Below are 26,574 nucleotides of genomic sequence, written 5' to 3'. Positions count from 1 at the left end.
TTGCAAGCCTTTTCTTTTTCCTTTTTTGAGTGAAGGCATCATGAAGCAACTTTTGCAGGCCCCATAGACCCAGAGGGAGTGTGAGAAGAGTTCACTTTCTCCAATCCTCGATCTTTAATGCCTTTTTATTGCCCCTGTTCTGGCCCTCTCTATGGCAAAGCTGTCGGTGTATCTGAAGGCTCCCCACTTAACGAGAAAAGAACTGCAAGGTTAAATGGGAGTCTGGGACTGCAAGGTCATCGTGAGTCAGCCCTGTGCGCTGCTGCCATTATCACGGACAGGTTGCTGCTCTTCAGGAAAAGAATCGTCTAGGTCTGTCCATCTGCGCAGAGGTCTTCACATATGATGTTATTAGGCCTGAGGGGCCTGAAAGCACATGTCCCTCACGTATCACAGTCTTGTCCTTAAGAAGTGGGACAGATGAGCTAGAGGAAAGGACTTCGGAGGTTGTATATAGAACTTTTTCTTAAAAAGAAAAGTGGTAAAATACATAAAATTTACCATCTTAACTATTTTTTTTTAATATTTTAATTTATTTGACTGTGCCAAGTCTTAGTTGTGGCAAGAAGGATTTTTGTGGCGGCCCATGAGATCTAGTTCCCTGACCAGAGGTCAAACCCAGCACCACCCCCCCACCTTCGAATTAGCCACTGGACCACCAGGGAAGTCCCTTAACTATTTTAGGTGTAGTTCGGTAAAGTCCACTCACCGCGCTGTGCAGCCATCACCTCCAGAGCTTTTTCATCTTGCAGAACTGAAGCTCTGTCCCCACTGAACACTAAACTCCCCATTCATTCCCTGTCCCCCCGGCGAAGTACCAGCCCTTCCAGTTTCTGTCTCTGTGAACTTGACTCCGCCAGGGACCTCAGAGAATCAGACTCAGACAGGATTTGTGTTTTTGTGACCATGTGATTTCACTTAGTATCTTTGTCCCCAGGGTTTATCCATGTTGTCACATGTGTCCAAATTTCCTTTTGTCTTTAAGGCTGCATAATGTCCCATTGGACATGTCGGTGGGCCTCTGGCTTCCTAGGGCTGCGGTGAACATGAACATGAGAGTATAAATCCCATCTCAGGACCCTGCTTTCAGTTCTTGTGGGCACAGACCCAAAAGTGGAACTGCTGAATCAGATGAGCATGTGTTTTCCGCCCCACTGTTTCCCAGAGGGGCTGCACCGTTTTCCATTCCCACCGCCAGCGTGTCTGTAACGTCTCTGTCTGAGATAAACACTGCTCGACCCCCTGAGTGTGTCTCCACCTCCCTGATGCAGCCTCTTGCCTGGTCTCCTGGTTTCCTAACCGGCCTCCCACAGTCACGCTGGCCCCTCCGCGACTCAGGCTTCACACGACAGCCAACGATCCTATTTCGAATTTGTGGTCCACATGTTGCCCTTCTGCTCACCACATCTCAGTGGTTGCCACTGCCCTGGGATCAGGCCCAAGTTACAGGACTGGTCTGGTTCGGCTGATCTGGTCTCTTCCCTTCCAGCCACCTGTCAGTCCCTGGAAAGCACCGTGCCCCCTTTCCTTAGCTCAGGCTGTTTCTTGGCTGGAATGCCATCCCCAACTCTCACCGCCCCCCGTCTGTTCCTGTGTTTTCAATCACCTGATGGTTGGGCTAATAGCCCCTGCAGCCCCAGACTGGACAGTGGGCAAGCAGAGGAGCTTGCCATCCTGGGGAGGGGGGAGGGGGGAGGGGAAGGGGCTGGGCCCATCTCCCTACACAAGTCACCTTGCAGCAAGGCCTCAGGCTTGAGACAGCTGTAGCTTTGAATTTGTTAGAATGTTACTTGATTTCCGTCTGCATCTCTCACTACCCTGTAAGCTCTACCAGGGAGGGCCTGTTTTCTCCCCGCTCCACACCCCCCCAATAATTATTAAATGATGGCAGTGCGCAAACACTGCCGCCTCTTTTTTAGAGGGCCCTGGCTGATTCAGGAACCGGCATGAAGCACTTCTGAAGGATGCATGAAGTAGCCAGATCTGCCTTTTCACAGAAGGTTACTCCCTGCAAGCATCTGTCTCCCTCGCCCGAGCCCCCACCAGACTGTAACGGATGTAAGGGCCTAGGCGCCTGGCCTGCTGTTCGGGGTCACTCCTGCAGCTACTTGTTGAGTGAATGGACTCCGAATTGGAACTCGGGGCATCAGGGGTCGCTAGCAACTTCAGGCAAACTCCAGTTACAGCGCGAGACCCCGCAGTCTTGGTGCTTCAGTACGATCGCACTTTGGGGTGTCGGGTGGCGCTTCTAGAGCCGAGGAGGCTGCTGACGTCAGTGGTCCCTTTCTACAGCGAGTGGCCCAGGATCGAAACTTTCCAGTGCGGCTTTTTCGGGGGTGTGTGTGGGGGGGAGCCGGGAAGGGGTTCCCCTCCCGCGTCCCGGGGCCGGAGGAGGCGGCTCCCCACCGCCGGGCGCAGCGGCGGCGGCGGCCAGGGCGCCACCCCGGGGCGGGCGCGGCGGGCGAGGCGCGGCGGCGGACACGTCCCTCTGGCGGCCCCGCGCGCGCCGCGCCCGCCGGCTCCGCTCCGAGCGCTCCGGGCCGGGATCCCGCGGCCGCCGCGCCTGGAGCCCCGCCCCGCGCGCCGCGCCGCCGCCGGAGGCCGCCCGGAGCTGCGCGAACATGGCCGAGGTCGGCGAGGACGGCGGGGCCCGCGCCCTGCTGGCGCTGCGCTCGGCGCCCTGCAGCCCGGTGCTGTGCGCCGCCGCCTTCCCGCCCGCCGCGCCCGCCGCCGCCCCGTCGCCGCCGCCGCCCGCCCAGCCCCCGCCGCCCCCGCCGCCGCCGCCGGGCGCGATCGCGGGGGGCGCGGGGGGCGCGGCGGGCGAGGCCCTGGTGGCCGCGGCCGCCGCCTCGGTGCGTCGGAGCCCCGGGCCCGCCCTGGCGCGCCTGGAGGGCCGCGAGTTCGAGTTCCTCATGCGGCAGCCCAGCGTCACCATCGGCCGCAACTCGTCGCAGGGCTCGGTGGACCTGAGCATAGGCCTGTCCAGCTTCATCTCGCGGCGCCACCTGCAGCTCAGCTTCCAGGAGCCGCACTTCTACCTGCGCTGCCTCGGCAAGAACGGCGTCTTCGTGGACGGGGCCTTCCAGCGGCGCGGCGCGCCCGCCCTGCAGCTGCCCAAGCAGTGAGTGCCGCGGCCCCCACCCCGGGGCCCGTCCTCCGTCCGACCCCTGACGGTAGCCCTTGCTCCGCCTGGGCTTGGGGTCGCCCCCCGCCCCCCATCCCCGCCCGGCGTTGGACAGGAGTCACCTCCTGACCCCTGCCTGCCTTGGGCCGGGGGCAGCCCCCAGCCCCCCATCGCGGGCGGGGCCTCAGGGTCGCCCTTGCCCCCTCTCCCAGCAGAGCGTGGGGTCTCCCCGTCTCCTCCCGATCTGGACACGGGGCCTCTCTTGACCCCTGCCCTGCCTCAGCCCAGGGCATCGAGGGTCGCCCTTGCCCTCCCCCAGGACCCGGACACCAGGGACACCCTATCCCCGCCCCTTGTCTGGACCTCGGTCGCCCTCAAACGGACTGGCTGGAAGGGTTGCGCAAGAAGGTCTGCAGGGGTCCCTGGGGTTGGGGCGGGGGGTGCCCGGAAGGCCAGGCCCCTTCAATAGAGACCGGGTCTGAACTTGGGCCCAGAAGGGACAGCAGGAGAGTGGGCTGGGGTGGGGACAGGAAGTGTCCGCTCCTTGTATCTGAGGACGCAGGTCAGGGGTCCCCATGACTGGGGGCATCCAGGGCACAGTTGGGGTTCCTGGGCAGGAGGGCACGTCCCAGCAGGGAGGCAGGGCAAGGAGAAGGGGACCCGCCAGGCTTGGGGGACAGGTAGCCGATGCCCCGTGGGACTTGAGCAACACCCTCGTGTTCCCTGGCCCTTCCGGTTCCCGGCCTGCCTGGCCGCCCTGCCCGGGAGGCCCTTGGTTTCTCCCATGTGTGGATCAGGAGGAACCCTGTGTAGGCAGCCATGCTGCGTTGGGCACTTTCTTTTTCTCTGTAGTAGTTGCTTCTCACTCCTCACCAGTGTTATGTTTCTGCAGCGCGCTTGTGTTCCAGGGTTGTCTCTGACTAATTACTCTCACTTTTCTAAGCACCCTGGGTCCACAGGATTTTTGGTGGGGTGAGTCCCAGGGCCCAAAGCCTGTTTCTATAACCTCCTCCCCTTTCTAAGATCTCAGAATGTTTGGTTGTTAAGTGTTGTACTGAGTAATTTTCAACATCAGCAAGGACTTACTGGTGTTTAGGGCCTGGGGGGTCTGGGGGGGGCGGGGCGTAGGAGGTAAAGCCGTAGACAAACTTTGTTTTCCAAACATGAAAGGTATGTGTTTCTGTAAAGTCAGGACTTGATGAATAACAGAGTTGTCTTATCCGGTGGTTGCTATCCCTCTGTTGTGTCTTTTCCACAACCTACACACTCCCCATCCAGGCCATTAAGTGCGTGCTGGGGCCAGCCCCTCCCCTGGTGAGAAAGTGACAGGTAAACAGCGCCTTTCCCCTCCCTGCCCTGTGGCCCTCCGAGGTCCGGTCTGCTAGGGCTTCTTTGTATAAATTCAGGTTCTGGAAGGGTGTCCGCCCAGCAGTCTTGTTTTCAGAGCTCCCTGCCCAGCCGCTGAGTGAGTTCAGCCCTGGCGAGGCGAGGCTTACCGAATCGTGAATGCACTAGTATTTTCTCTAAGTCAAGGGGAAGAAATTTCAGCCGGAGGAGTCCTCGGTTCACGCGCTGAATAGGCGAGTCCCGGGCCCATTGTTTGTGAAACGTGACTGGCGATCACACTGCCTCCCTGGCCCTCAGAGCCAGCAGCCCGGACGGCCGCCCCTCTCTGGCCGGGGCCCTGCCCACGGCTCTCATCGGGCTGTTTTCAGAGTCACTGCGCCGGGCTGATGGAGAACTCATGGGAACAGGATGGGCACGCTGGCAGAGAAACCCCGAGCGGACGTCCGAGTCTGCCTTCCTGGGAGAGGGCAGTTGTTTCTGAGACGTCCAGGCCTGTGGACAGACGTGTCGGCAGCCTGCGTGGTTTTATGTTCTGTTTTCTTGCGGAAGCTCAGCCTAGGTGGCTGCATCCCTGGGACGGAGGGGCTGTTGAAAGCCGCTCTTTGGAGTCGGGGTCGGGGCGTCGGCTCAGCACGCGGAGAGCGGTCAGGCAGCCTTACTGAGCTCGGAGGAAGGAAGTTGGACGTGCGCCCTTGGGTCACCTCGCGATGGGAAGTTCGCTGCCGACTTTCAAAGAACGGCAGCGGCGAGGTCCATTTCCTCTGAGGCCTCAGTGGCTGGTGTCGCCATGAGCACTCAAAGCCGGGATGTCTCTCCATCGTGCTTTTAGGGCGTGCTTACCCGAGGGGGGCTGCATCGCCCGCAGCTTATGGTGGGAGCTGCCTGAGACCCGGGCTCTTCTTTGTGTGGGTTGTCCCACCGAGCACCCCCATGTGCCGCCCCGCGCGCACACACACACACCCCCTGGCACGTACACCCCCCCCCCGCATGCACCCCCCCCAGCACGCACACACACCCCCCACACACACCTCCCCTAGCAGACACACGCACCCCTGCACACACAACTGTCACCCTGCACACACACACACACACCTGCACACACACGCACCCCGGCTCTCACACACACACACCCTGGCACGTACACGCCGCCCCCCCCCCAGCATGCACACCTCCCCCCAGCACACACACACACCCCTGGCAGACACGCACCCCTGCACACACACCGCCGCCCTGCACACACACACACACCCCCCGCGCGCACACACACACCCCTGCACATGCACACACACCCCCCTGTGCACACCCACACACACCCTGCACACACACACACACAAACCCCACACAGCTCCCCAGGCTGTCCGTTCTCTCCCTCCCCCGACTCAGGGACGCATGAGGTGGAGAGGAAACCCTGAATGTACGAGTAGGTTTTTCCAAAACTGAAATGAAACACTTGAAATTACTGGCAGGAGAAAAAAAAAAACTGCTCGTGACACCATTGGGGGCCGACCCCACTGGGTGACCATGTGAACTTTGGGGGGTGTGGCGCAGACAGTCCTGCCACGGCCCCTCCTCTGTGGGTCTCCGGGGGCCCCCCAGGTCCCCAGGCCTGGGCTGGGTGCCCGTCAGCTTTACGTGGAGACAGGCCCGCCAGCAGTCGGCGTGTAAAAGCGCAGTGTTTACACGTGTGTTTGTCGATGAGAAATCAGTGACTGAGTCTGCAGCTCCCCCCGGGGGAGAAGAGGGTCCCCAAGACTCCGGGTTTCTGAGGCGGGTGGTCGGCGGGCGGTCGGCGGGCCTCTCCTGGGCCTGCGGGCGGACGTGCTTTGTGTGTGTGGCTGGAGGTCGTCAGGCCAGCAGATCTGGAGTTTGAATTGGATGGAACCTGTGAGCTAATGGAGGGGGACCCCATATGGCCTTGGGCTTGCTCTCTCGTCTCCCCGTTCCAACCGTCTTTCCCAAAAGTGTCATAAAATAAGCATGTGAACATGCGGATGTGAGTTTTTACAGTAAAAGCGAGACTTCGTTTGTGGTGGCTTCCGCGGGTGGTGACATTGATGAGATTCGTTTTACTTTTCCATGTGTCCCAAGTTTTCTGTGATGAGCATAGCTTTTTTTTCTTTTTCTTCTTTTGAAGAGTTTTCATTGCAGAAAGTTTCAAGCGTAGAGACGGAGTGGTTCCCCATGCCCATCGCCCAGCCCCCACGGCTGCCACGCTGTGGCCAAGCTCGTTTTATCTGCATCCCCACCCATCTCCCTCCCACCCGCCCTCCCCACAAGTAGCAAGTGTCCCAACACTCCGTCTGTAAATATTTCAACAAAAGATAAAGATTCCTTTTTCAAAAAACCTAACCACAGTGTCATTATCACACGTAAAAAATTAATAACAATCTCTTTACTATCATCAAACTTCCAATGAGTGTTTGGATTTCCCTTCCCGTGGCGTGAATTGTTTTTTTTTTTTTTTTCTTTTCTTTTCTCACAGCGTGTTCGTTCGAATCAGGAACCAAATCAGGTCCAGACGCTGTGATTGGCTGGCGTGTCTCTCACATCTCTTTCAAACTGCAGGCTCCGTCTCATTCCCGCCCTCCCCCTCCTCCCTCTTTTTGTCCTTGATGAAGAAACAGGGTCATTTGTCCCGTACACTTTCCCACGGTCTCTCTTCCCAGATTGGATTCCCGTGCTGTCCACTGACTGTGCCCTCTCCCCTGGCGTTCTGTAAATCGGTTGTCGGACCTGGGGGTTTGGTCAGGCTCAGGTCCGATGTTTTGGTTTTTTTTTTGCCAAGCCTGCCCCATGGGCAGAGGCCGGGCAGGAAGCAGGCACGTGCTTCCCCCGTGGCGCGCTTCTGATGGGCGCTGCCCGCATCCCTCAGCCTGTTGTCCCCTGTTCTCCCGTCGTTGACGGTGGCCGCCAGCACGTGTCCCGGTTCGTGGTGATGCAGTCCGCCCTCCGAAAGGCGTGTCGTGAACGGAGATATGACGGATCAAGGCCTCCGCAGGCGTCCTGTGATAAAAAGTAATTAATTGTAACCACCAAAGCATTTTACTACATAAATAATTTTTCAGGTGCTATGAAAACATACAGGCTTCCCAGCTGGCACCTGTGGTAAGGAACCCGCCTGCTGATACAGGAGACACAAGAGACACAGGTTCGATCCCAGGGTCAGAAAGGTCCCCTGGAGAGGGAAGCGGCAACCCGCTCCAGTATGCTTGCCTGGAAGATCCCGTGAAAAGAGGAGCCTGGCGGGCTGCCGTCCATGGGGTCACAGAGAGTCGGACACGACTGAGCTTGCCCACTGTGAACCCATGCAGGACAGACTTGCTCGTTGCCTTTCCAGCTGGTCACTGGGAGAATACTGAATTCATTACTAACCATCTTTGGTAGTCACCAGGTTGAAGTTATATTGAAATTAACGGGGAAACGCCCTAGACTTGGTGAGGACCGCAGGTGTGGGTGGAAGGCCTCAGGGCCCAGCATCCCGAGGGAGAGCAGCTGGCTCCTGTCCTCCCCACCCTCCTCCCTGGACCCCCAGCCCCAGCCCACTGGGAGCCGCGGGGGCCCCCCAGACGCGGTCCCTCCATCCTGGGCGGCGGTCAGGAGCAGGCCTACGTGAGGAGCTGGGGGCGCCTCTGGGGCAAGGGAGGGCATCAGGTCCCAGGGGTGAAGAGGTGAGACTTGACGGTGCTGGCTGTGTCTCCACACAGAGAGGAGAGCGGTGGGCAGGGAGCAGGGCCACATGCGGCTGTGTATGGAGCCGGGGGGGCCCACAGAGCCCCACGGACACGGTCATCAGGCCTGACCCCCGAAGACTGGGGCTGGGGGGATGGAGAGGAAGAGATGCAGCCGAAAGGCCTCCTGAAGGAGGCGTGCTCTCATCGGGTGATGGAGCAGGCCAGGCGGTGTGTGTCTGGAAGCTCCGGGCATAGTGCCCACACGGAATGAAACTCGGGGGGTGTGTGGGGTGTGCTGTGGAAGGAACAGAGCTTTGGACTCCGGCTAGTCGCATCTGGATGGTGCAGTCGAAATATGAAATGTGGCATTTTCTCTAAGTAAAAGCTTTGCTGTGTGTTTCTCACTGCGCGCTCAGTCACGGCAGTCGTGTCCGACTCTGTGTGACCCCATGGACCGTCGCCCACCAGGCTCCTCAGTCCATGGGATTGCCTAGGCAAGAATACTGGAGCGGGTTGCCGGGCCCTCCTCCAGGGGATCTTCCCGACCCAGGGATCAAGCCCACATCTCCTGCATCTTCTGCATTGCAGGTGGACTCCTCACCTGTTGAGCCATCAGTTGGCAGTTATTGTGTTATCACATATGCTAGTTCAAAGAATGTGTCTTGTTAAAAACTTACTTTAAAAAGGTTTGTAGGCGTGTATTTATAGCAAAGTGAGAGCACGTGCGTTGAATCTGTGTTCCAGGAGTGAATTCACGTCGGCTGTTCTGGACTCATCACCCGTGTAAAAAAGTTTCTATAGTGTTTGAAAAATCAGTCTGTGGTAAGGATGGGTTTTGTTATGCAGTGTGTGTTGAATTTATAATAACTTATGAAGTCTTCATCATTGATGAAGGAATGGAATTGGTAGGTGCTAAAAGAGTATTGAGTAGAGTTTTAGTGGTTCTCATAGTACTTTTGAAAAAGACACGGCTCTGTTCACAATTATGTGCTGGCATGAAAGGAAAGCATTTGATGTGTAGATACAGTAATTTACTATGTGCTGTTTCTGCATCTTGCGAATGTCAGGGGATAAACTTGCTAAGTTAATGACAACTCGAATTACAGCAATGCCTCATTTCCATAATTACCCTGCATTTAAAGCATTTCATATTAAAATGAGAGGGTTATATAAAATGCTTTTACTTTGATTTCCTGGAAAATAGGCCCTTGCATTTGTGACTTGTTACGAGATTTTGTAGTTCATTCTCGTGGCTTCTGTGGCTTCTCACGAGTTTCTAGTTTTCTGGTAAAAATGTTGCCGGTAGATCTAAAAAGAAAGACAAATGTAGTCTGCCTGTGTGCACAGTGTTTCATGGCCCCGGAGAGGGAGGCTCTGCTCCCGGCCTCCTGCTGGCTCAGTGGCCACCGGCCGGCAGCTGCACCCTGGGGCCTGGCGGGCTCTGCCTGGGTGCGGGGTGAGCCTGTGGGGGGCTCGCTTCACTTAGCCCTGAGGCTCAGGTGTGGGTATTTGTTCTCGGTGACTCCGTTAGGGAGCAACTCTCGTCCTTAGTCACCGGGGACGTGTTTAACTGTTTGTTTACCGGGAAGCCCAGAGAACTCTTGTCTACATGGGGTGTGTGTGTGTGTGTTACACTTGGCAGATTGGAAATTGCCCTGAGAAAATAAAGTTTATATATTTATTAATCTATTTAAAAACAGCAATAAGAGGCTTATTTCAAAAATAACTTTCTGTGAGAAAATAGCTCTGTCTCCCCAAACAAAAGAAACAAGGATGGGTATTCATTTCTTGGTAAACGTCCTTCACATCTGCCTTGATTGATGCAAGGCCGCTGCCTCTCCCTGTAGGCCTCTGCTTAGCGTGTTGTGATACGTTGTTTCACTTAAGTTTTCTGGGAAAGGGAGGAGAGTTTTCCAATCTTTCTGCAAGTTGTGGGAGGTCTCCCATGCCTCTCCAGGACTGGACAGTAGTAGTTTCTTAAAGGTTGAGTGTAGGATGCGATCTGAAACCTCCTCCATGGGCTTTGGGTAAAACCCCTGAACTTTAAAACCGGTTGCCCTCTCTCGGGTGATTTCGTAGCCTCCTGCTTTGGTCATTGAGGAAAATACCGACTGAATCATGCAGACGTAATGTCAACATGGGAAATGGCAACCCACTCCAGTACTCTTGCCTAGAAAATTCCATGGATGGAGGAGTCTGGTGGGCTACAGTCCACGGGGTCACAAAGAGTCTGACACGACTGAGCGACTTCACTTTCACTTTCAAGGTCAACATATCTTAATATACAAATGTTTTGTTTCTGTTCTATTGTTAGTTACTTTTGATTCACTTGAACCCAGTAACTCATGTCTTTGAAAATAGAAATCTTTGAAAGGATCAGTCTTTCTGATGTAGTTTAATTTTGCCCTAAAAGTTGAGTGAGAGCACATTTTGTTGAAATAAAAAAGTCAGTTTTGCTGTCAGCCTTTCTTAGCATCTTGTGCCATGATTTGGCTTGAATTTTAGTGTCTTCATATGTGCGGTCAGTTTCTGATTAGTTCAGGTGGAGCTGCCCAGCCCACCAGTGACTTCTGTTCCTTCCCCGCCCCTGGAGGGGTGCTGTGGGGTCCCTCGGGGGCTCCCCTACCTTCCCCTCCAGCTGTGGCCGTGGACCCACCAGGAAATGGGAGAGCGAGGCCAGCGGTCGTGGAGTGACTCAGCCCTCCGGGACGTCAGGGACAACATGGGGTTTTATGGCATTATTCCTCATTTGGGATTTTTCATGAACCCTTTCTAAGCACACTTGTAGAACAAGACTGGGCCCCTTTTGGCGGATGTAAACCTTCCTTCCTTCTCGCCCCCTCCCGTCTCCTGTCAGTGGGTCTCTCTCTCTCCTTCCCCCAGTAGCTCGCTCTCACACACAGCAGCAGGCCCGTCTTCCTTCCCATCCTAGAAAGGCTTTGCCTGTCGTGGTTTGTGTCAGAAAAGCCTGAGGCTCTTGCTGTGTCTCTGGATGAGCCACTGTGACGTCAGATGTGCTGGGACCGCCCCCCCCCCCCCATCGTCGCCTTTCTCTGAGTCACAGGTGCTCTAGGTGAGGGGCCAGTCTAGGTGCTGACCTGATGAGGCGAGCGTGCCATTGGCTGGGACCCGCAGTGCTGCATTAGCGGGTGGCTGCAGGGAGTCAGGTGTGGGTCGTGGAAAGCCTGCCCAGAAATCCCATGCCCCCCCCCGCCCCGCCCCCATGTCTGGTTTGGATGCAGCTTACGGAGGAGGTTAAGGAGCCTCCTGTGCGTCACCAGGAAGCCTCAGCCGGAGCGCTAGTGAGAGGTGAGCTGTAAACTTAGTGACGCTCCCGAGCCCACGTAGAAAGGATGTCAGAATGAAGCCCGATGCTTCTGATGATGGAGCGGCCAGCAGCAGACCGGCTGGAGCCCAGGGCCAGCGTGAAAAGGAGGACGGCCTGGTGGAAGCTTGTGCCCACCCCCCCACCCCCCGCCGAGGGGACATAAATGTCTGGTCTGCTCGGCAGTTACGTGCCCCAAACTGGGAACAGTGACTCATCGCAGCTGGAGGTAAACACCTTCGCTCAGAGTGCCCCGCTGGGTTGGACCCCCTGTGGACCAGGGGCGCCTGCCGCCTGCAGCACCCAGCCCGCAGGGTGGCTGGACCGACTGTCGGGCTTTCTCAGCAGTTCAGTCTTTCCCTGGTGAGGCACTGTGAGCAGAGTTTCCAGACCCGTCCCCGGCTTGCCGGGTGGGGATCTCCTGGCATCTGGAACACCCTGCAGCAAAAGAAGTGCCCAGCAGGACTGCCCAGGTCCTGCATGCTGTTGACACTTGAAACGTGGCTCATGTGACCAGAGAGCTGATTTTTTTTTTTTTTTTGGCTGTTTTGTGTGGCGTGTGTGATCTTAGTTTCCCAACCAGGAGTGGAACCCAGGGTCCCTGTAGTGGACTCAGGGGGGCCCCAACCACTGAACAACCACTAAAAGCCCCTGAATTTTAATTTTTATTTTGCTTTTCAGTTTTTGCTGTCATTCAGTTGATAAGTCATATCCAACTCCCTGTGACCCCATGGACTGCAGCACGCCAGGCTTCCTGTCCTTCACCATCTCCCAGAGCTTACTCAAACTCATGTCCATTGAGTTGGTGATGCCATCCAACCATCTCATCCTTTGTCATCCCCTTCTCCTCCCACCTTCAATCTTTCTCAGCATCAGGGCTTTTCCCAATGAGCTGGCTCTTCACATCAGGGGGCCAAAGTATTGGAGTTTCAGCTTCAGCACCAGTCCTTCCAATGAATAGTCAGGACTGATTTCCTTTAGGATCTCCTTGCTGTCCAAGGGACTCTCAAGAGTCTTCTCCAATACCACAGCTCAAAAACATCAGTTCTCTGGTGCTCAGCCTTCTTTGTGGTCCAGCTCTCACATCCGTCCTGGCCAGGTGTGGGGCTGTTCCCAGGCGGCCTTGGGGAGGTGGCAGGTCTGTGGGTGCCCAGGCCCCAGGGCGCGGCTGCCACCTCAGTTTACTCCACTGGCCTCTGAGGCACGCGTCTTGCTTCTGCCATGTACCTCAAGGTGTGGGGGTGGGAAGGCCTGATCCAGACCATGGGGTCAGGTCGCGTGCAGGGCCAGTGGTCCTTCCGCAGAAGAGGGCCCCCTTCAATGTCTGCTGCCCTGGACCGAAGCTAAGTCCAGATGGACAGCTTCTGTGTTTCCCTTCATTGCCTCAGTTCTTGAAGTCAGAGGAAGAAAGTCAGGGGATCCGAGACACGACTCCTGTGGCTGTTACAGACGAAGGCAAATTTGCAGCTTTGCGGGAAATTAACAGTGAAAACCCTCTCCCTGGCCCTTAGTAGCCCCGCACTTACAGTGCGTTGATTACAGACAGATCCCCTGTGAGTCCAGCTCCTTGAGGCTCCTGTCTGGGTTTCTGTCCTTGCATACTTTTCCCTCCTTGCTGAGCAGGTAAGTGCCTGTCCAGAGTTGGAGTGGACACCTGCTTGGACCGGGTGGCTCTGGTCTGTGTGCCTGTGAGGGGCCTGTGCGTTGAGCCGACAGGACTTCCCGGGCCGGTCACATGCTGAGTGGATGCTGGTCCTCGCCCCTGTGGTCCGTGTGACCCTCTCGGGGATCTGGAGGTTCCTTGAGGGTGGCGCTCACACGCGTGGCCCCTGGGACACTCCACGTCTGTGGAGCGGATCTGTGTACCTGACCTTGTGTGGCCTGCGGGTGGCTGGACCGGTCCGTTCCGACATCTTACTCACAGGAAGTCCAGAGCAGTTGTTTCCGATCAGCGGTCAGAAAACTCTTCGAGTGGCCAGGCCAGGACCCAGGCGGGCACCGTCCAGTGTCACGTCCCCTCGTCCCCACCCCTTCATCGGCTCAGTCTGCACCAGGCCTGCGGGAGTCGTGCGGGGCCCTTTGATGGGCTTGTGCCCGGGCCCCTTCCCCAGGCTCCTGTTGGTCAGGTTTTCTTGGCGATCGGCCACGCCCCTGCCGGCCACGCCCCCTGCCGGCCACGCCCCCGTGTCCGCCTACTGGGGCTGCGGGGTCCAGACCCGGACCTCGCGGCACAGATCACAGCCGCACCTGCTGGTCCTCTTCACTAGGAGCCCCACGCTCCTTGTCACGTTTAATCCCGGGCGTTTATGGACTTGTCTGGGGGATGGGTAATGTGATGGGGACTTTTCCCCCGGGTTATTTTCCTAAAGGTCAGAGCTCACAGGTAGGGGAAGGGGGCCCTGTCCCTTCGCTCTGCGGTGTGTATTTCCCCAGAGTAAGCGTGCGTCCACCGCCAGGTCTGGCCCTGAGTCCGGGCAGCTTCACAGAACCTGTTTTCCGGCGGCCCCCTTCCTGGTTCCGTCACCGGCCAGGCTGGGTCCAGGCTGGAGGCTGCGCCCCGGGCCCTGTCTCCACTGACCTTGACTCTCTTAAAAGAAAACAGGAGTCACTGTGTCAGAGGTACTCGATTTTCAATCGGTCTGTCTGATTTGACGGCGTCCTCCTCAGGTTCTGGGGAAGTGTCTCTGGCTGGAACGCTGGCCCGGGCCGCGTGCACTTTCTGGGTGTTGCACAGACACCACGTGGGCCTTCTCGAGGGGGTCATGTGGCCACTAGGATTTTGTGCTGTCGGGCTCTTCCACCAGATAGTTACTGGTGTTCTTGTGATTAGTAATCTCTGAGATTCAGGATTGGAATAAAACAGTAATTTCGAATCCAGCCACAGTTACCCCTTCGATAACAGTGTTTTAACTCACTCCCAGTGATGGGAGCTGGCTTGGCCGGGCCCCCTGGCAGGGGCAGCGACCGGGTCACCCCCGGGCAGGACCTTGAGAGGCGGCCAGGCGGGCGCTCTGGTCTCACGCCAGCCTCGCATGTGTCCGACCATCACCACGTTTGTCCACCACAAACCGGGGCGCAGGGCACTTTGCAAAGGAAAAGCTGTGCCTTGGAGGCGGAAGCCCAGAATTGCTGAAGTAACTCGTATGTACTGAGGAAAGTGCAGAGGACAGTGTGACGTGTCCTTGTTCATGTCATGTCTTTTTTTTTTTTCCCCAAGAGAAATGACAGGCCACAGGTGACTTTGGGGTCCTCTGAGTTCCCGAGACCCTCAGGAGTTTGATTGTGGTCCTTTGTCATACCTTCCCGACCCAGAGCTGTCTCCAAGTGACGCTTGTGCAGTTGTGTGTGTGTGGGGAGGGGACTGATTTACATGAGTGGGGGCTTACCGTCGGTGTGTTTCCACGGCTGCAGAAGGAGTGCCTCACAGGCGAAATGGTCAGATGCACGGCCGACCCTGTCTTCACAGCCCCGAGACCTGACCACTACCCTTCCCGGCCCCCGGCCCCACCTTCCTCCCCCTGTCCCGGCTGCGCCTGCACTCAGCCCCCTGCACCCGCGCGCTCCCAGGCCTCAGCCCGGAATCCCTGACTGCCCCTCGTCCCGTCTGGGGGCCCCGGGGGCCTCTCCAAGCTGGACGTGGACGGAACCTGGAAAGTCACCCCACGTCCCCTGCCCACACCCCAGCGGCCTCTCAGGCCCGAGACCTTCAAATTCCCATCCGATCTGGCCGCTCGTCTCCCACGTCAGCGGCTGAGCCCTCTGCCACGCTCTCCAAGGGTGACGCGTCCAGGTGAACCCGGGCTGGCCGCCCTCAGCATCTCTGAGCGTCAGCACATCCGCGCTGTCTGCAGCCCGCACCCCCCCATCTGCAGAGTTCCAGGTGGGACTCGTCCCCACTGACGGCCGGCTCCACGGCCCCGCCCGCTTCTCTCGAGTGCTGGCCGCGCGCCCACCCCTCCCGCCGGTCCCTGCCTGGCGCGCCCGTGGTCGCCCAGTGGCGCTGCCCCGGGGCCGGCTGGGCCGGCGCTGTGTGCTGTGCATTTCCCGTGGGATACATGTGTGTGTTGCTGCCTCACTAACCTGGAAGGTCCTCAGGGTGAGATCCGTGCACGGAAGTGTTCCTGCGGCAGTTTGTGGGGGTGTATCTGGGCCTTTTCCCTGCCGGCCTGCTGACCCTCAGCACACCCCGGAGGGGAACTGGGTGGGGAGGGCCTCAGAACTCGGAACCACCCTTGAAATAGTCCTGGCCAGACAGGCAGCCTCCCTGTTCACCCATCGGCAGGCTTACCCAGGCGGGCCCTGTCCTCCCCTGTCCCCATCCAGGCCAGAATACTGGAGCGGGCAGCCTTTCCCTTCTCCAGGGGATCTTCCCAACCCAGGAATGGAACTGGGGTCTCCTGCCTTGCAAGCGGATTCTTTACCACCTGAGCTATGAGGGAAGCCCCACAGCTCCTTGTGGTCATCAGCTTCTCAGCCTTCACCGTTGATCATTTTCAGAAGTGTAATTTCATTTTTTTTCAGTCATTTAAGCAGCCAAGGAAGTTTGATGTGTTTTTAACAACTATTTCTAAAAATGGGTAAAAATTGTTAAAGCTGGTCACTTTTTTAAAGGCACCGACGAGGGTCTCTCTCTTTGGAGAACTCGTCTGTCCAGAGGCTTTTTTCCAGAGGGCTCCATGACTAATGCGGTAGTTAATCCTCACCAGAGCAGAGGAGTTGAAAGTCTTGAATTCTCAAGCTTACTGGAGAGTTTCTCAGCCTGCATTATCTGGTTTTCTTAAAAGTCAAAATTCTTCAGTGTCATTTCTTTTCTGGAAGAGTCAGTTTTTAAAAGACCGAAAAAAAACAAAAGTACACATTAGCTTGATGTCATATCTATGCAGCCTTTATTATTTCAAACTTTTTGGTGTTACACACGCAACCTGCGCGTGTACAAACTTTGGAAAACGCAGAAATGTCAGGAGAAGAGCCCCGGACAGCTGCCCTCTGCAGAGGTGACCACTGTGGCATTCAGAGTGTTCTCCTTGTGCCTTGTTTCCTTTTTTAAAAAAACAAAACGCTAGAGCAGGGACTCTGCCGAAACTGCGTATTCGCAATTTCACTGCTGCTGGGGAATTGGAATCCGTCTAGCCAGGGGCTCTAAAGCACCTTTTTCATGTTAATGTCTGTGTGGCTGAGTAGGTTAGGGCCCTGAGCCGGGAGCTAGCTGGTCTTTAAACAGAAGGGACGGTCCGGCAGAGTCTGGCCTCCGGACCCGGTCCCCTGTGGCTGGGACCAGTCGGGGGCGGGACTCCCCCCTCCCCCATCCCCGGGGGCCCCAGTTCCTAGCGACCAGATCAGATGAGGCTCCTGGTAACCAAAACGCAGTGATTTCTCCTCTTCCTAGGTTGTTTTCAGCGTGGGGAAACGTGAGCAAGGGAAGAGGCCGTGATGGGCCTGGTGGGGGACTCAGCGCGGGGTGGCGTGTCGGAAGCCTTTGGGGGAGGGCCGTTGCCCCGGCTGGAGATGCTGTAAGCCCTGTCTGACCGCGAGGTCAAGGTTGATCCTTGCCTGCCTGCAGGGGCACCGCCCCCCACAGACCGGACCGCTGTCCTGAGCACTTCTTGCAGGGTCTGTCTACAGATAATTTTACTGAAACTGATTAAATAAGAGGTCATGAAAAATACAAGTAACTTAGCTGGTTATACCTTAACTGAAGTCCATTGCGTTTTCTCTGTAAAAGTGAAAAATAAAACCTGAGGGTCTCCAGCCTTTGTCCCCGTGGAGCCGAGATGCTGCGTGGCCCAGATGCAGACACCAGGGTGGTGCCCCCGGGCAGAGGGGCTGCCTCCAGCTGCAGGGAGAGACCACCCTCCCGGCCGGGAAGGCAGGTGCTGCCCAGACAGCAGAGGGGAGGGTGGGGCCCTTGGAGACCCAGCGGGGCTGGCCCTGTCGGGAGGGTGGGTACGGAGCCCTGAAGGGCGTCTTTATTTCAGAGAAAACGGTTCTGACGATAGGCCATCCGGGATACACTGATGGGGGTTGAGGCTGTAATTTACATAACAATTAAACCGGGTTAGTTTATCCCCACACGGCTAAACACAGGCTTCTCCCGGCACACTCACTCGGCGTCATTAGTCTGTTGTATGACCCAGTTTCCCCAGAAGGGTCGTTTCTCCTCCTCGGTGCTAACGTCTGGGTGGAGACGTGGCCGCGGGGGGCGGGGGTCCTGGAGCGGCCCGCGGTCCGTCCGCCCCCCGACCCCCCACCCCGCCTCGCTCCGCGCGTGCGCGCACTCAGCCCGCCGGCACCGAGCTGGGCTTGGAGAGCCAGACCGCCGCGGGGACGCAGGTGGCTCTCCTCCGCTTCTGGGGCATCAGGGGTGAGCCCTGGGACAGGCCCGAGGCCTCCTCGGGGTGTGGGTTTTCTCCGGGCTGGCTCAGGGTCTCCAAACAGCCCCGCTGCTTTGCGAACAGACGCCGCCTCCCTCCTGGGCTCCAGCTTCTGTCTTTATCAGTGGCCCACAGTCAGCAGAGAAAGAGCACTCTTTTGGAAAGGGTTGGAAGGGTTATTAACATCTAAGCTAACCTCAGATTATCACAAGTGATCCTCTCAGGTTAGCATGGAATTTCACGCGATGGATGGGAAAAAGGCCGTCAAAGTGTAGCAAAGCAGAGTCACAGAGACACGCGCTTCGCTCCAAGTGGTGTCAGCTTCTGCCTGTGTGTGACTGGAGGGGTTTCCTCCTGGACGTCTGGTGAAGCCCCAGCAGCTGGAGGTGGGCCCCGGGCCGCCCCCCGACTGCCCCGTCCCAGGGGGCTTGGGGGTGAAGGTGGCAGTGAGGTGCTGCTCCCGGGTGGGAGCCGGGCAGCCGTGTCCCCAGGATGCGTCGTCCACGCTGCTGGTGCACGCGCAGCCCCCCCACCCGGGGAGCCCCCGCCTCCACCCCGCAGGGCGCTTCCCGCTCGGGGGGCCCTGTGCTGGGCCCCTCATGCTGTCTGCTCCCTTCCGTCACATCCGCCACATTGCCCAGCTCACAGGCCGTCTCCTTGGGGCATCCGCCACATTGCCCAGCTCTCAGGCTGTCTCCTTGGGGCCCACGCCGGGCCTCCCCCGTCAGCGGGCACCCGGTGGACCCAGATGGCCCTGCCCGGGGCCCCGGGAACCACGCAGGCCTCACCCGTGTCCACCACACCTGCAACAGCTGTTGCTTTCGTGGCGGCCCCCAGGTGGCCTGCAAGACATCGTGCAGGGGGGTAAAGTTTCAGGATTCTGCGTTGGGAAAGGGAACTGCTCTTCCACCTCCGTGTTCGGACTGCCGGGCCCAGCGTCGTCCTGAGCATCCGAGCAGCGCCCGCCGCCCCGTGATGCCAGCTGCTCAGCCGCGGGTGGGGACGGGCCAGCAGGGGGTGGGCCCGGCAGGCCCGGGAGACACAGTGAGCTGCGTGGTGGTGGCCTGATTCAGCAGCAGGGTTTTTTTAATGGCGTTTTATTGTCAGATATGTCCAGTCCTTTGTTTCGTCCCTGGAGGAGTTGGGAGGTCAGAGCTGCCCCGGGCTCCAGGGGTGACCGCAGAGGAGTGCTGCGGGTGAGGTCCCAGCTGCCTGAGCGAAGGTTCTGGGTTAAGGGGCGTTTCCTGCCCGGACCCCCTCGCTGCTTCACGGGACAGCACATCCATGGGGGGGTTGACTAGCGTTTGGATCCGGGGCGGGGTGCCGGGGTTCCATGCCGACTGCTGTGTGACCCCCGTAATGAAAACGTCCAGCGTGTCTCCTGCCTCCGGATGCCTGGTTCTTGGCCTTGGGGCTGCTCAGCGGCGAGAGGGGCCTGACCCGGATGGTCTGCACCGCCGACGCTGCTTTTGACGGAAACTCAACCCAGGGCCTCTCCTCTGCCCATGTGGAGTCTCCCCGCATCACCGTCTCCCCGGTCGTCGCGGGTGCTCACGGCTGTGCCCTCGCTGGCCCTGCTCCATGCGGCTCCTCCTGGAGGTGGCGGGGCGTGTGCGCGTCGGGACGAGCCCGACACCGCTGCTGCGTGGCTACGGCCCTCGCCCTCGGAGCAGCTGGAGCGCCCACGGGCTCAGAAGGGCCCGGAGAGCACTGAGCGGGCACCTCAGGCCTGACCGCCGCGTCGGGGACAGGTGGCCACTCTGGGACCGGACCGCACGTCTCCTGACGCTCGGTCAGCACCGCCGCTGTCTCTACTAAAACAGGCTTTCCCCAGGATGTCACGCCTAAGACAGGGTTCACGCGAGTCCAGTGTAAATCCCGCGCGGGCAGTGAGCTCCCGCCCTCCGCACCGGGCCGCTCCGCTGAAGGCAGAGGTGAGCCTGCCCGGGGCTGACAGCTGCGCTGTAGCAGTCAGGAGGCCAGGGTGTTGGAACAAACACGCCCGTGGCTCACACACAGCGGAAGTGAGTCCAGCGCCTCCCGGGTGACGCGGTGGAGAGACTGTCATCGGGCTCCCGAGGCAGGAGCCTGAGGGCTTCAGGAGGGAGGTCGGGCGGCAGCACTGGGGCCGGGGCACCGCATGCCAAGAGGGGCGGCAGCGATGGGGCCTCGGGAGTTCTCCAGCAGGGCTGAGATGTTTGAGGCAGCTTGTTCGGGCTTATTCCTTCCTCGCCCCCCTCACGCATGAGACAGGCCCGGAGGGTGGGAACCGGGTCCACCCGTGGGGCCGGCGTCTCGGGTGCGGTCCTGCAGCGCTGGGTGCTCGCTGGGGAGTGCGCCTGCTTCACGTGGAGCCATGAGGGTGCTGTGAGCCGGGCCTGCTCGTGTAAAGGACTGAGTCACCCGGACTGACGGCGGGGTGCCCTCCGCGGCAGGGGCTGGCCTTTGAGGGGGCGTCCCAGCCCACCCAGCCTGCATGTGCAGGACAGCCTCGCCCGCGGTGGACCAGACAGGCCAGCGTCTGGCCGGCCGTTTGCGGTCGGGGATGAGGACCTGCCTGTTCCGCTCACACGTCCTTGGGAAGGAATGCTGACCGCCGACAAGCAGACCACCGCCCTGTGAGTTCTGGGCTCCTTCTCGTCATCTTGAAGATGGTCCTGTCTGCGCTGGGTTTAAGTGGGCCGGCTACCCGGCTTCTCCCTTCACAGCTGGGTTTTCTGTCCTCCCGCCTCGCTGACCTGCCCCTCTCCTGGACAGGTGATGTTTAGTTCTGTTTATGCTCCTGAGTGCGCTCAAATCCATTTATGATTAAACGCTGCTCAAACACCCAGGGTGAGATTTATTGACACAGCGGAGCAGAGCCGACGAGGATGGCGTGCTGGGGGGCTCATGTGAATTGTCTCCCCCTTTTGTTTATTTCCAGTTGGCAAGAGATGACATTTACTTTTAAATTGTGCTCACAGCTCTATGACTTCTGCAGAACTACAAACAAGGTTTCATTGTAACCCCACTGTAAGAAAAGGGGTGATGGTCAGTACCTCCGAGGGGCAGACCTCCTCCCGGGCCCCCGGTGGCCAATGAACTTCATCTCCAGATCCGTCATCAGGCAGGCAGCCTGGCCCAGGGAGGTTTACTCGAGGACATTCGTAACTTCAGAAAGTTCTATTCCTGCCCTTTTCATCTGTTAGTTACTTCTGTTTTTTAGTAGTCAACAGAGAAAGTTCACAACTGTTCGTCACCTTTAACTGTGTGAGCCCGAAGTAGTGGAAAACGTCTTTTTGCATAATCAGTTCAGCACTGCGGTGTGCAGGCTGTGAGCGGGGCTGGGTCGGGGCTCCTGGGAAAGGCCCCTCGTCCTCGGGGAGCCCAGGAGGTCGGCTTCCCAGTAGGGAGGTCCCGAGAGCCACCACCCTCTGAGGGCTCATGGGGCGCTGAAGGGATCTCACTGACCCCGGCCTCCTCCTGGTGACCCCGGCCTCCTCCTCCTCCTCCCGGTGACCCCGGCCTCCTCCTCTCACTGACCCCGGCCTCCTCCTCCTCCTGGTGACCCCAGCCTCCTCCTCCTCTCACTGACCCCCCAGCCTCTTCCTCCCAGTGACCCCAGCCTTCTCCTGGTGACCCCGGCCTCCTCCTCCCAGTGACCCTGGCCTCCTCCTCCTCTCGCTGACCCCCCAGCCTCTTCCTCCCAGTGACCCCAGCCTCCTCCTGGTGACCCCGGCCTCCTCCTCCTCTCACTGACCCCGGCCTCCTCCTCCCGGTGACCCTGGCCTCCTCCTCCCGGTGACCCTGGCCTCCTCCTCCTCTCGCTGACCCCCCAGCCTCTTCCTCCCAGTGACCCTGGCCTCCTCCTCCTCCCAGTGACCCCAGCCTCCTCCTGGTGACCCCGGCCTCCTCCTCCTCTCACTGACCCTGGCCTCCTCCTCCTGGTGACCCCGGCCTCCTCCTCCTCCCAGTGACCCCAGCCTCCTCCCAGTGACCCCGGCCTCCTCCTCCTCTCACTGACCCCAGTCTCCTCCTCCTCCCAGTGACCCCAGCCTCCTCCCGGTGACCCCGGCCTCCTCCTCCTCTCACTGACCCTGGCCTCCTCCTCCTGGCGACCCCGGCCTCCTCCTCCTCCCGGTGACCCCGGCCTCCTCCTACTCTCACTGACCCCCCCCCCAGCCTCTTCTTCCCAGTGACCCCGGCCTCCTCCTCCCGATGACCCCAGCCTCCTCACAGGGACGGTCCAAGCAGCGGGGATAGTCTCTGGGTTAACGTCGTCTCTGGATTAATGGCACCCTCGCCCTCTCCCTGGCCTCCCATCTGCTTCCAGCATAAGGGCTGCTTTGGGGTCGTCTTGCCTTTAAGGCGCATCTTAGAGGTTCTGACGTGCGTGCTGTCTGAGGAGGCAGTTCATGGCCGCGGTCCCCCTTGTCCCCTCCCCCGGCCTCCGTCCTGCAGCCCCGGGAGGAGCGTCCTTCCCGCGGACAGAGCCCCGGGGACGTGTGTTTTCACCCGCGCTTCTGCCCGGTGCATGTGGTAGCACCCATGGACCCAGAACACGGTGGGCGTCGCGTCCTCCTAAACGTTGTGCAGATCCAAAACCTCGAGAGCGAGAAGCAGAACTCCCCGGGCGGGGAGGGGCACCCTGCTGGGCAGCCGCGTCTCCTGGCTTCATCCCACGCAGAAAACCCTCAGTGGGAGCATGGCTGGGACCACGCTGGGTCTGGGTGTTCCCGCTCTAGGAGGGGTCACGACCGACAGCCTCCGTCTCCTGGCAGAGCATCTCTAGGAGCGAAGCCGCTAGCATCAGGCCCCCTGTGTGCCCGGGTCCCGGCTCCGCGCGCCCTGCCGGCCCCTGCATTGGCCCAGCCGCGGGCTTCCTCCGGCCAGAGGCAGAGGCTGGAAGCCTGCCCTATGAGAAGCCATCTGCTTATCAGTGTTTGACTCAGCAGAGCCAAGCTCAGAATTAACCAGGAGGACCGTGTGAAGCGCTCCATGTTGTGCAGGAGGAAGCAGGGTTCTTTGTTTCTCGCTGTAACTGACCCATCAGGATCTGGGTCCAGCCAAAGTGGCCACACCAGGCACTGGTCAATTTGGGAGTCCGGGGCGGCTCGCAGATTCCAGCAGCCAGAGCGCCCAGAACCACGGCCAGTTTCCTGAAGGAGGAGCGATGTCGGGAAAGCACTGCTTCCAGCAGCTGGCCCCGGGGTGGGGTCCCCGGGCTTCAGCGTAGACCCCACGGTCTGGAAGCTGTGAGTAAGGGGCCAGGAGTGAGGGCCACAGGACGGGGGTCTCAGAGCTGCGGTCTGTGTGTGCCCCCCGCGTCCCGGCGGGCCCGCGGCCGTGGCTGTGCGGTCAGGACGTGTAGCCTTGTCGGCCTTGTTCCGAGGAAGGGAGCTGCCCCCCACCCCGGGAGTCCAGGGCGCCCCTGACGGGTGCTCTGAGTCAGGCCTGCCGTCCCGCCTCGTCGCGGCCCTGCAGGCCCTACGTCTGTGCGGGCTGGGCGGGGCGGCAGTTCATTCCTCTGCCGCTGAGTCCTCACCGCCCCGCCATGTCAGCTCCCCGTGTTTCCTGGGACCTGGTGGCTGATCGCGGCTCCTGCAGACAGAGCTGCCATGAGCGGCCGCGGGCAGGTTTCCAGCACACCTGATCTTCCCTCTCGGGGATGAGCGCCAGGAGCACAGTGGATCGGTCGCATCACGGGCTGTGTCCGTTTGAGGAACTGCCCGCTGGTCTTCTAGTCGCACCGGCAGGGCGGGGATCCCACCGGTGTGGTGCCAATTCAGCCATCTTCCAGGTGTGCCCCCCAGCGCCCCCGATGGGCGGTGTGTCCCTGCAGCAAAACGTCCGCTCTCTGGTCACACCGGTTTTTCCTCCCATGGGTGATAATGGCTTTTCACTGCGGTTTTTAGGACCTTTTCTCTGTCTTCAGTTTTCAAAAGGTCGGCGTGGATTTCTCTGAGTTGCCTGTCTGGGGATCACTCATCTTCTTGAACCTGTAGGTTTACCTTGCTGCTGCATTTGGCGGTTTCTCAGCTATTTTTTTTTTTTTTTACCCCACCCACTTTCTGTTCTCCTGGGACTTGGGCGTCCACCTTCTGTTTCAGCCCCACGAGCTCCTGAGACGCCTGTCCTTTATTCAGTCTCTTTTCTCTTGGTGGCTCCAGCTGGGTGATTTCATTGTTCTTGGCTTCAGGTTCCCTGGTTCCCTTCTCTGGTCTTTTCATTCTGCCTGAGTCTGTTCATGGAGTTTTCAGTTACTATGTTTTTAGTTCTAACATTCCCTTTGGTGGTCTCCTGCTTACTGATATTTTCTGTTTCCTGTAATTGCACATTTTAACATCACTGCTTTAGAATCCTGGAATCTAGGATCCTAGGATCCTTTAGAATCCTAGGATCCTTTAGAATCCTAGGATCCTGACATCAGCATCCTCCTGTGTGGGTGTCTGTTGGTGCCTTTTCCCGTTTTGTTTGAGATTTTCCTCATGATGGAAATCTGGACGTTGGGGGGACAAGCTCTGTAGACTTTGGACTTTACTTAAATCCATTGTTTGGTAAGCACATCTCTGGGTGAAGGGGGACCCCCCCGCACTTCCCACGTGGCCCCCTCGGTGCTGAGAACGAGCCCAGGGACTCAGGTGTTGCTCCCACCCCAGCCCCGCCCTCTGCTGGCTCTGCGCACCGGCCCGTGCCCCCGTCTTCGGTGGGGACAAGTCGCTGGGCCCCTCAGTGGGGACAGCGTGTGTCCCCACGCTCCGTGGGGAGGACGTGGGCCCCTGCCGCAGGTGGGGGTGGCGCGGGCTGCAGGACTGGTCTCCTGTGCGTCCGTGGCGGAGCCCGAGCCGTGACTCCGCAGCCTCAGCTGCTGGGACCCGCCCCGCACCCCACCCCATGCCAGGGTGCCTCCTCTCCCGACCGAGGGCCGCGTGTGTCCCGAGAATCAGACCGGCGAGGGGCCTGCCTCCCATTGGGCTGGGTCTTCTCTGTCCTTGGGCTAATTAAGCCTCCAGCTTTTCCCCGTCGCAGCGCGACCTGCCTGAGACTTGGCTGCATGCTGCTGCTGTCCCGGTTGCCTTCAGAGTTCTCCTCCCTCGTAACTCTCTGCTCTGAGGCCGCGGGCGCTGCCGGTGCTGCCTGGACGTTGGTTTCTGTGGAAATGGCGCCGTGCTCCTTCACAAGGCCGCTCAGGTTCGCGCGCCCCGGGCTCCGCGGGGCCCGGCGTCGTGTGTGACCAGTAAAGTGGACACGGATTCCCAGCAGCTCCTCGGCCTCTGTGGCGGGCGGCCCCCCCCAGCGACCTTCCCGGAGCCCGCAGGCCTGATCCCTGCGGGCAGGCGGTGGGCCCGCGGAGCACAGTTGTTCACGGAGAGCGGGGAACCCAGCGCCCAACCCACGCGTCCCCTCCGCCAGCGGCTCAGAGGCACTTTCTCTGTCGCTCCGCCTCTCCTCTCCTGGCCTGTGGCCCGTCCTGGGTGGGAGCCCCCAGCCCCGCGTGCCCAGGTGGAGGGAGGCCAGGCGGCCCCGGGGGCAGGCAGGGGGCTCCGAGCGAGCAGACCCGCACGCAGGCCCGGCGTCCGCGTCTCCTCCCGGGCGCTGTGGCGCTTTCTCAGCTGCGTGAGGCCCTGTCCGATGCAGGGTTTCGCGGCACCTGTCCTGCCAGACCTGGGGGGCAGGGGTGGGGCGTGGACCCCCCTCCCCCAGGAGCTGAGCATGGTCCCCCGCGTGCTCCTACCCCCATCCTGGCCCACGGGGGCTCGAGGGGGAGCTGACTCAGGTGAGGCCCCGGGCCCGGGTCGTGTCCTGTGCTGACTGAGTCGGCGGGTCAGGGTGGCGGGGTTTCCAGTGGGGTGTGTGTGTGTTTGGGGGGTGGGGGAGTCAGAGCTGTGTCTGTGTGTGTGTCTGTGTTCTGAGGTGTGTGGGGGGCGTTGGGGGGGTCAGAGCTGTGTGTGTGTGTGTTCTGGGGAGGCTAGGGGGTCAGAGCTGGGTGTGTGGTCAGAGGGGTGTGTGTGTGTGTTCAGAGGTGTGGGGGGGGTTGGGGGGTCAGAGCCGTGTGTGTGCGTGTCTGTGTGTCTGTGTGTGAACCACGGTGCTGGCTATGGGTGGACTGTTGCTCACTACTCCATCACAGGCGGTATCCCGGCCTCTCTCCGAGGCCTGATTGACGAGAAAGTTAGGGAGACGGAGCGGCCCACGCGGGCCCGTCCCCGCCCCTTGTCCGCAGGCCCCTGGCCCCAGCACCCGGCTCTGCATCCCCTCCTCCTTTCTCCCTGTGGTTTGGGCCCAGAGGCCCCCGTGCAGAGTCTCTGTCGGGGTCTCTACCCTATACACCCCCAGAGGGATGGGCAGGTGGGGCCACCCCAGGCCGTGCCACCCGGACGAGAGGTTTGGGTCCCAACGCCCCATCCGTCAGCCTCGCGATCCTGGGCCTGAGGCCGGGTCCCCTCCTGGTTGGAGGTCTGTCTGCGGGCGCTGCACGCGGAGCCGCAGGTGTGGCCAGAGCTCTTGCTGGTGAGCGCTGCCCGGCCCCGGCCTCGCCGTCCGCTCACGCCCTGGGCCAGCCCCTGTGCTTGTGCCCCTGGCCCCGCGGGGGACGAGCCCCCTGACGGCGCTCGAGGCCCGTCTGCGGACCGTCTTGCTGTGAGAATCCGGCTCCACGCTGCCGTCACGCCTGCCCGCCGGGTGCCCTCACCCCCAGCTCCCCGTCCCGGGCAGGGCCCTGCAGGCAGCGCGGGCGGCAGGAAGTGCATCTTCCAA

General features: G+C 59.7%; 1 protein-coding gene across 2 annotated transcripts in view; it reads left to right on the top strand.

The window, feature by feature from the left end:
* Positions 1 to 2,598: 2,598 nt before the first annotated feature.
* The window catches only part of FOXK1 (forkhead box K1), a 52,691-nt gene continuing 28,715 nt past the window's right edge, over positions 2,599 to 26,574 (top strand). The window contains exon 1 of one of the 2 annotated variants that reach the window (XM_043455151.1): positions 2,599 to 3,121. In XM_043455151.1, the coding sequence (XP_043311086.1) occupies positions 2,622 to 3,121 (500 nt within the window). In that variant the 5' untranslated portion in view covers positions 2,599 to 2,621. The remainder of the gene's footprint in view (positions 3,122 to 26,574) is intronic. The other variant, XM_043455152.1, reaches the window with a different exon arrangement.

The sequence above is a fragment of the Cervus canadensis genome, chromosome 32 (genome assembly GCF_019320065.1).
Source record: "Cervus canadensis isolate Bull #8, Minnesota chromosome 32, ASM1932006v1, whole genome shotgun sequence".
Classification (NCBI taxonomy): domain Eukaryota; kingdom Metazoa; phylum Chordata; class Mammalia; order Artiodactyla; family Cervidae; genus Cervus; species Cervus canadensis.
Note: the sequence above shows the minus strand (reverse complement) of the source record. Positions and strands in the feature narration are given on the sequence as shown.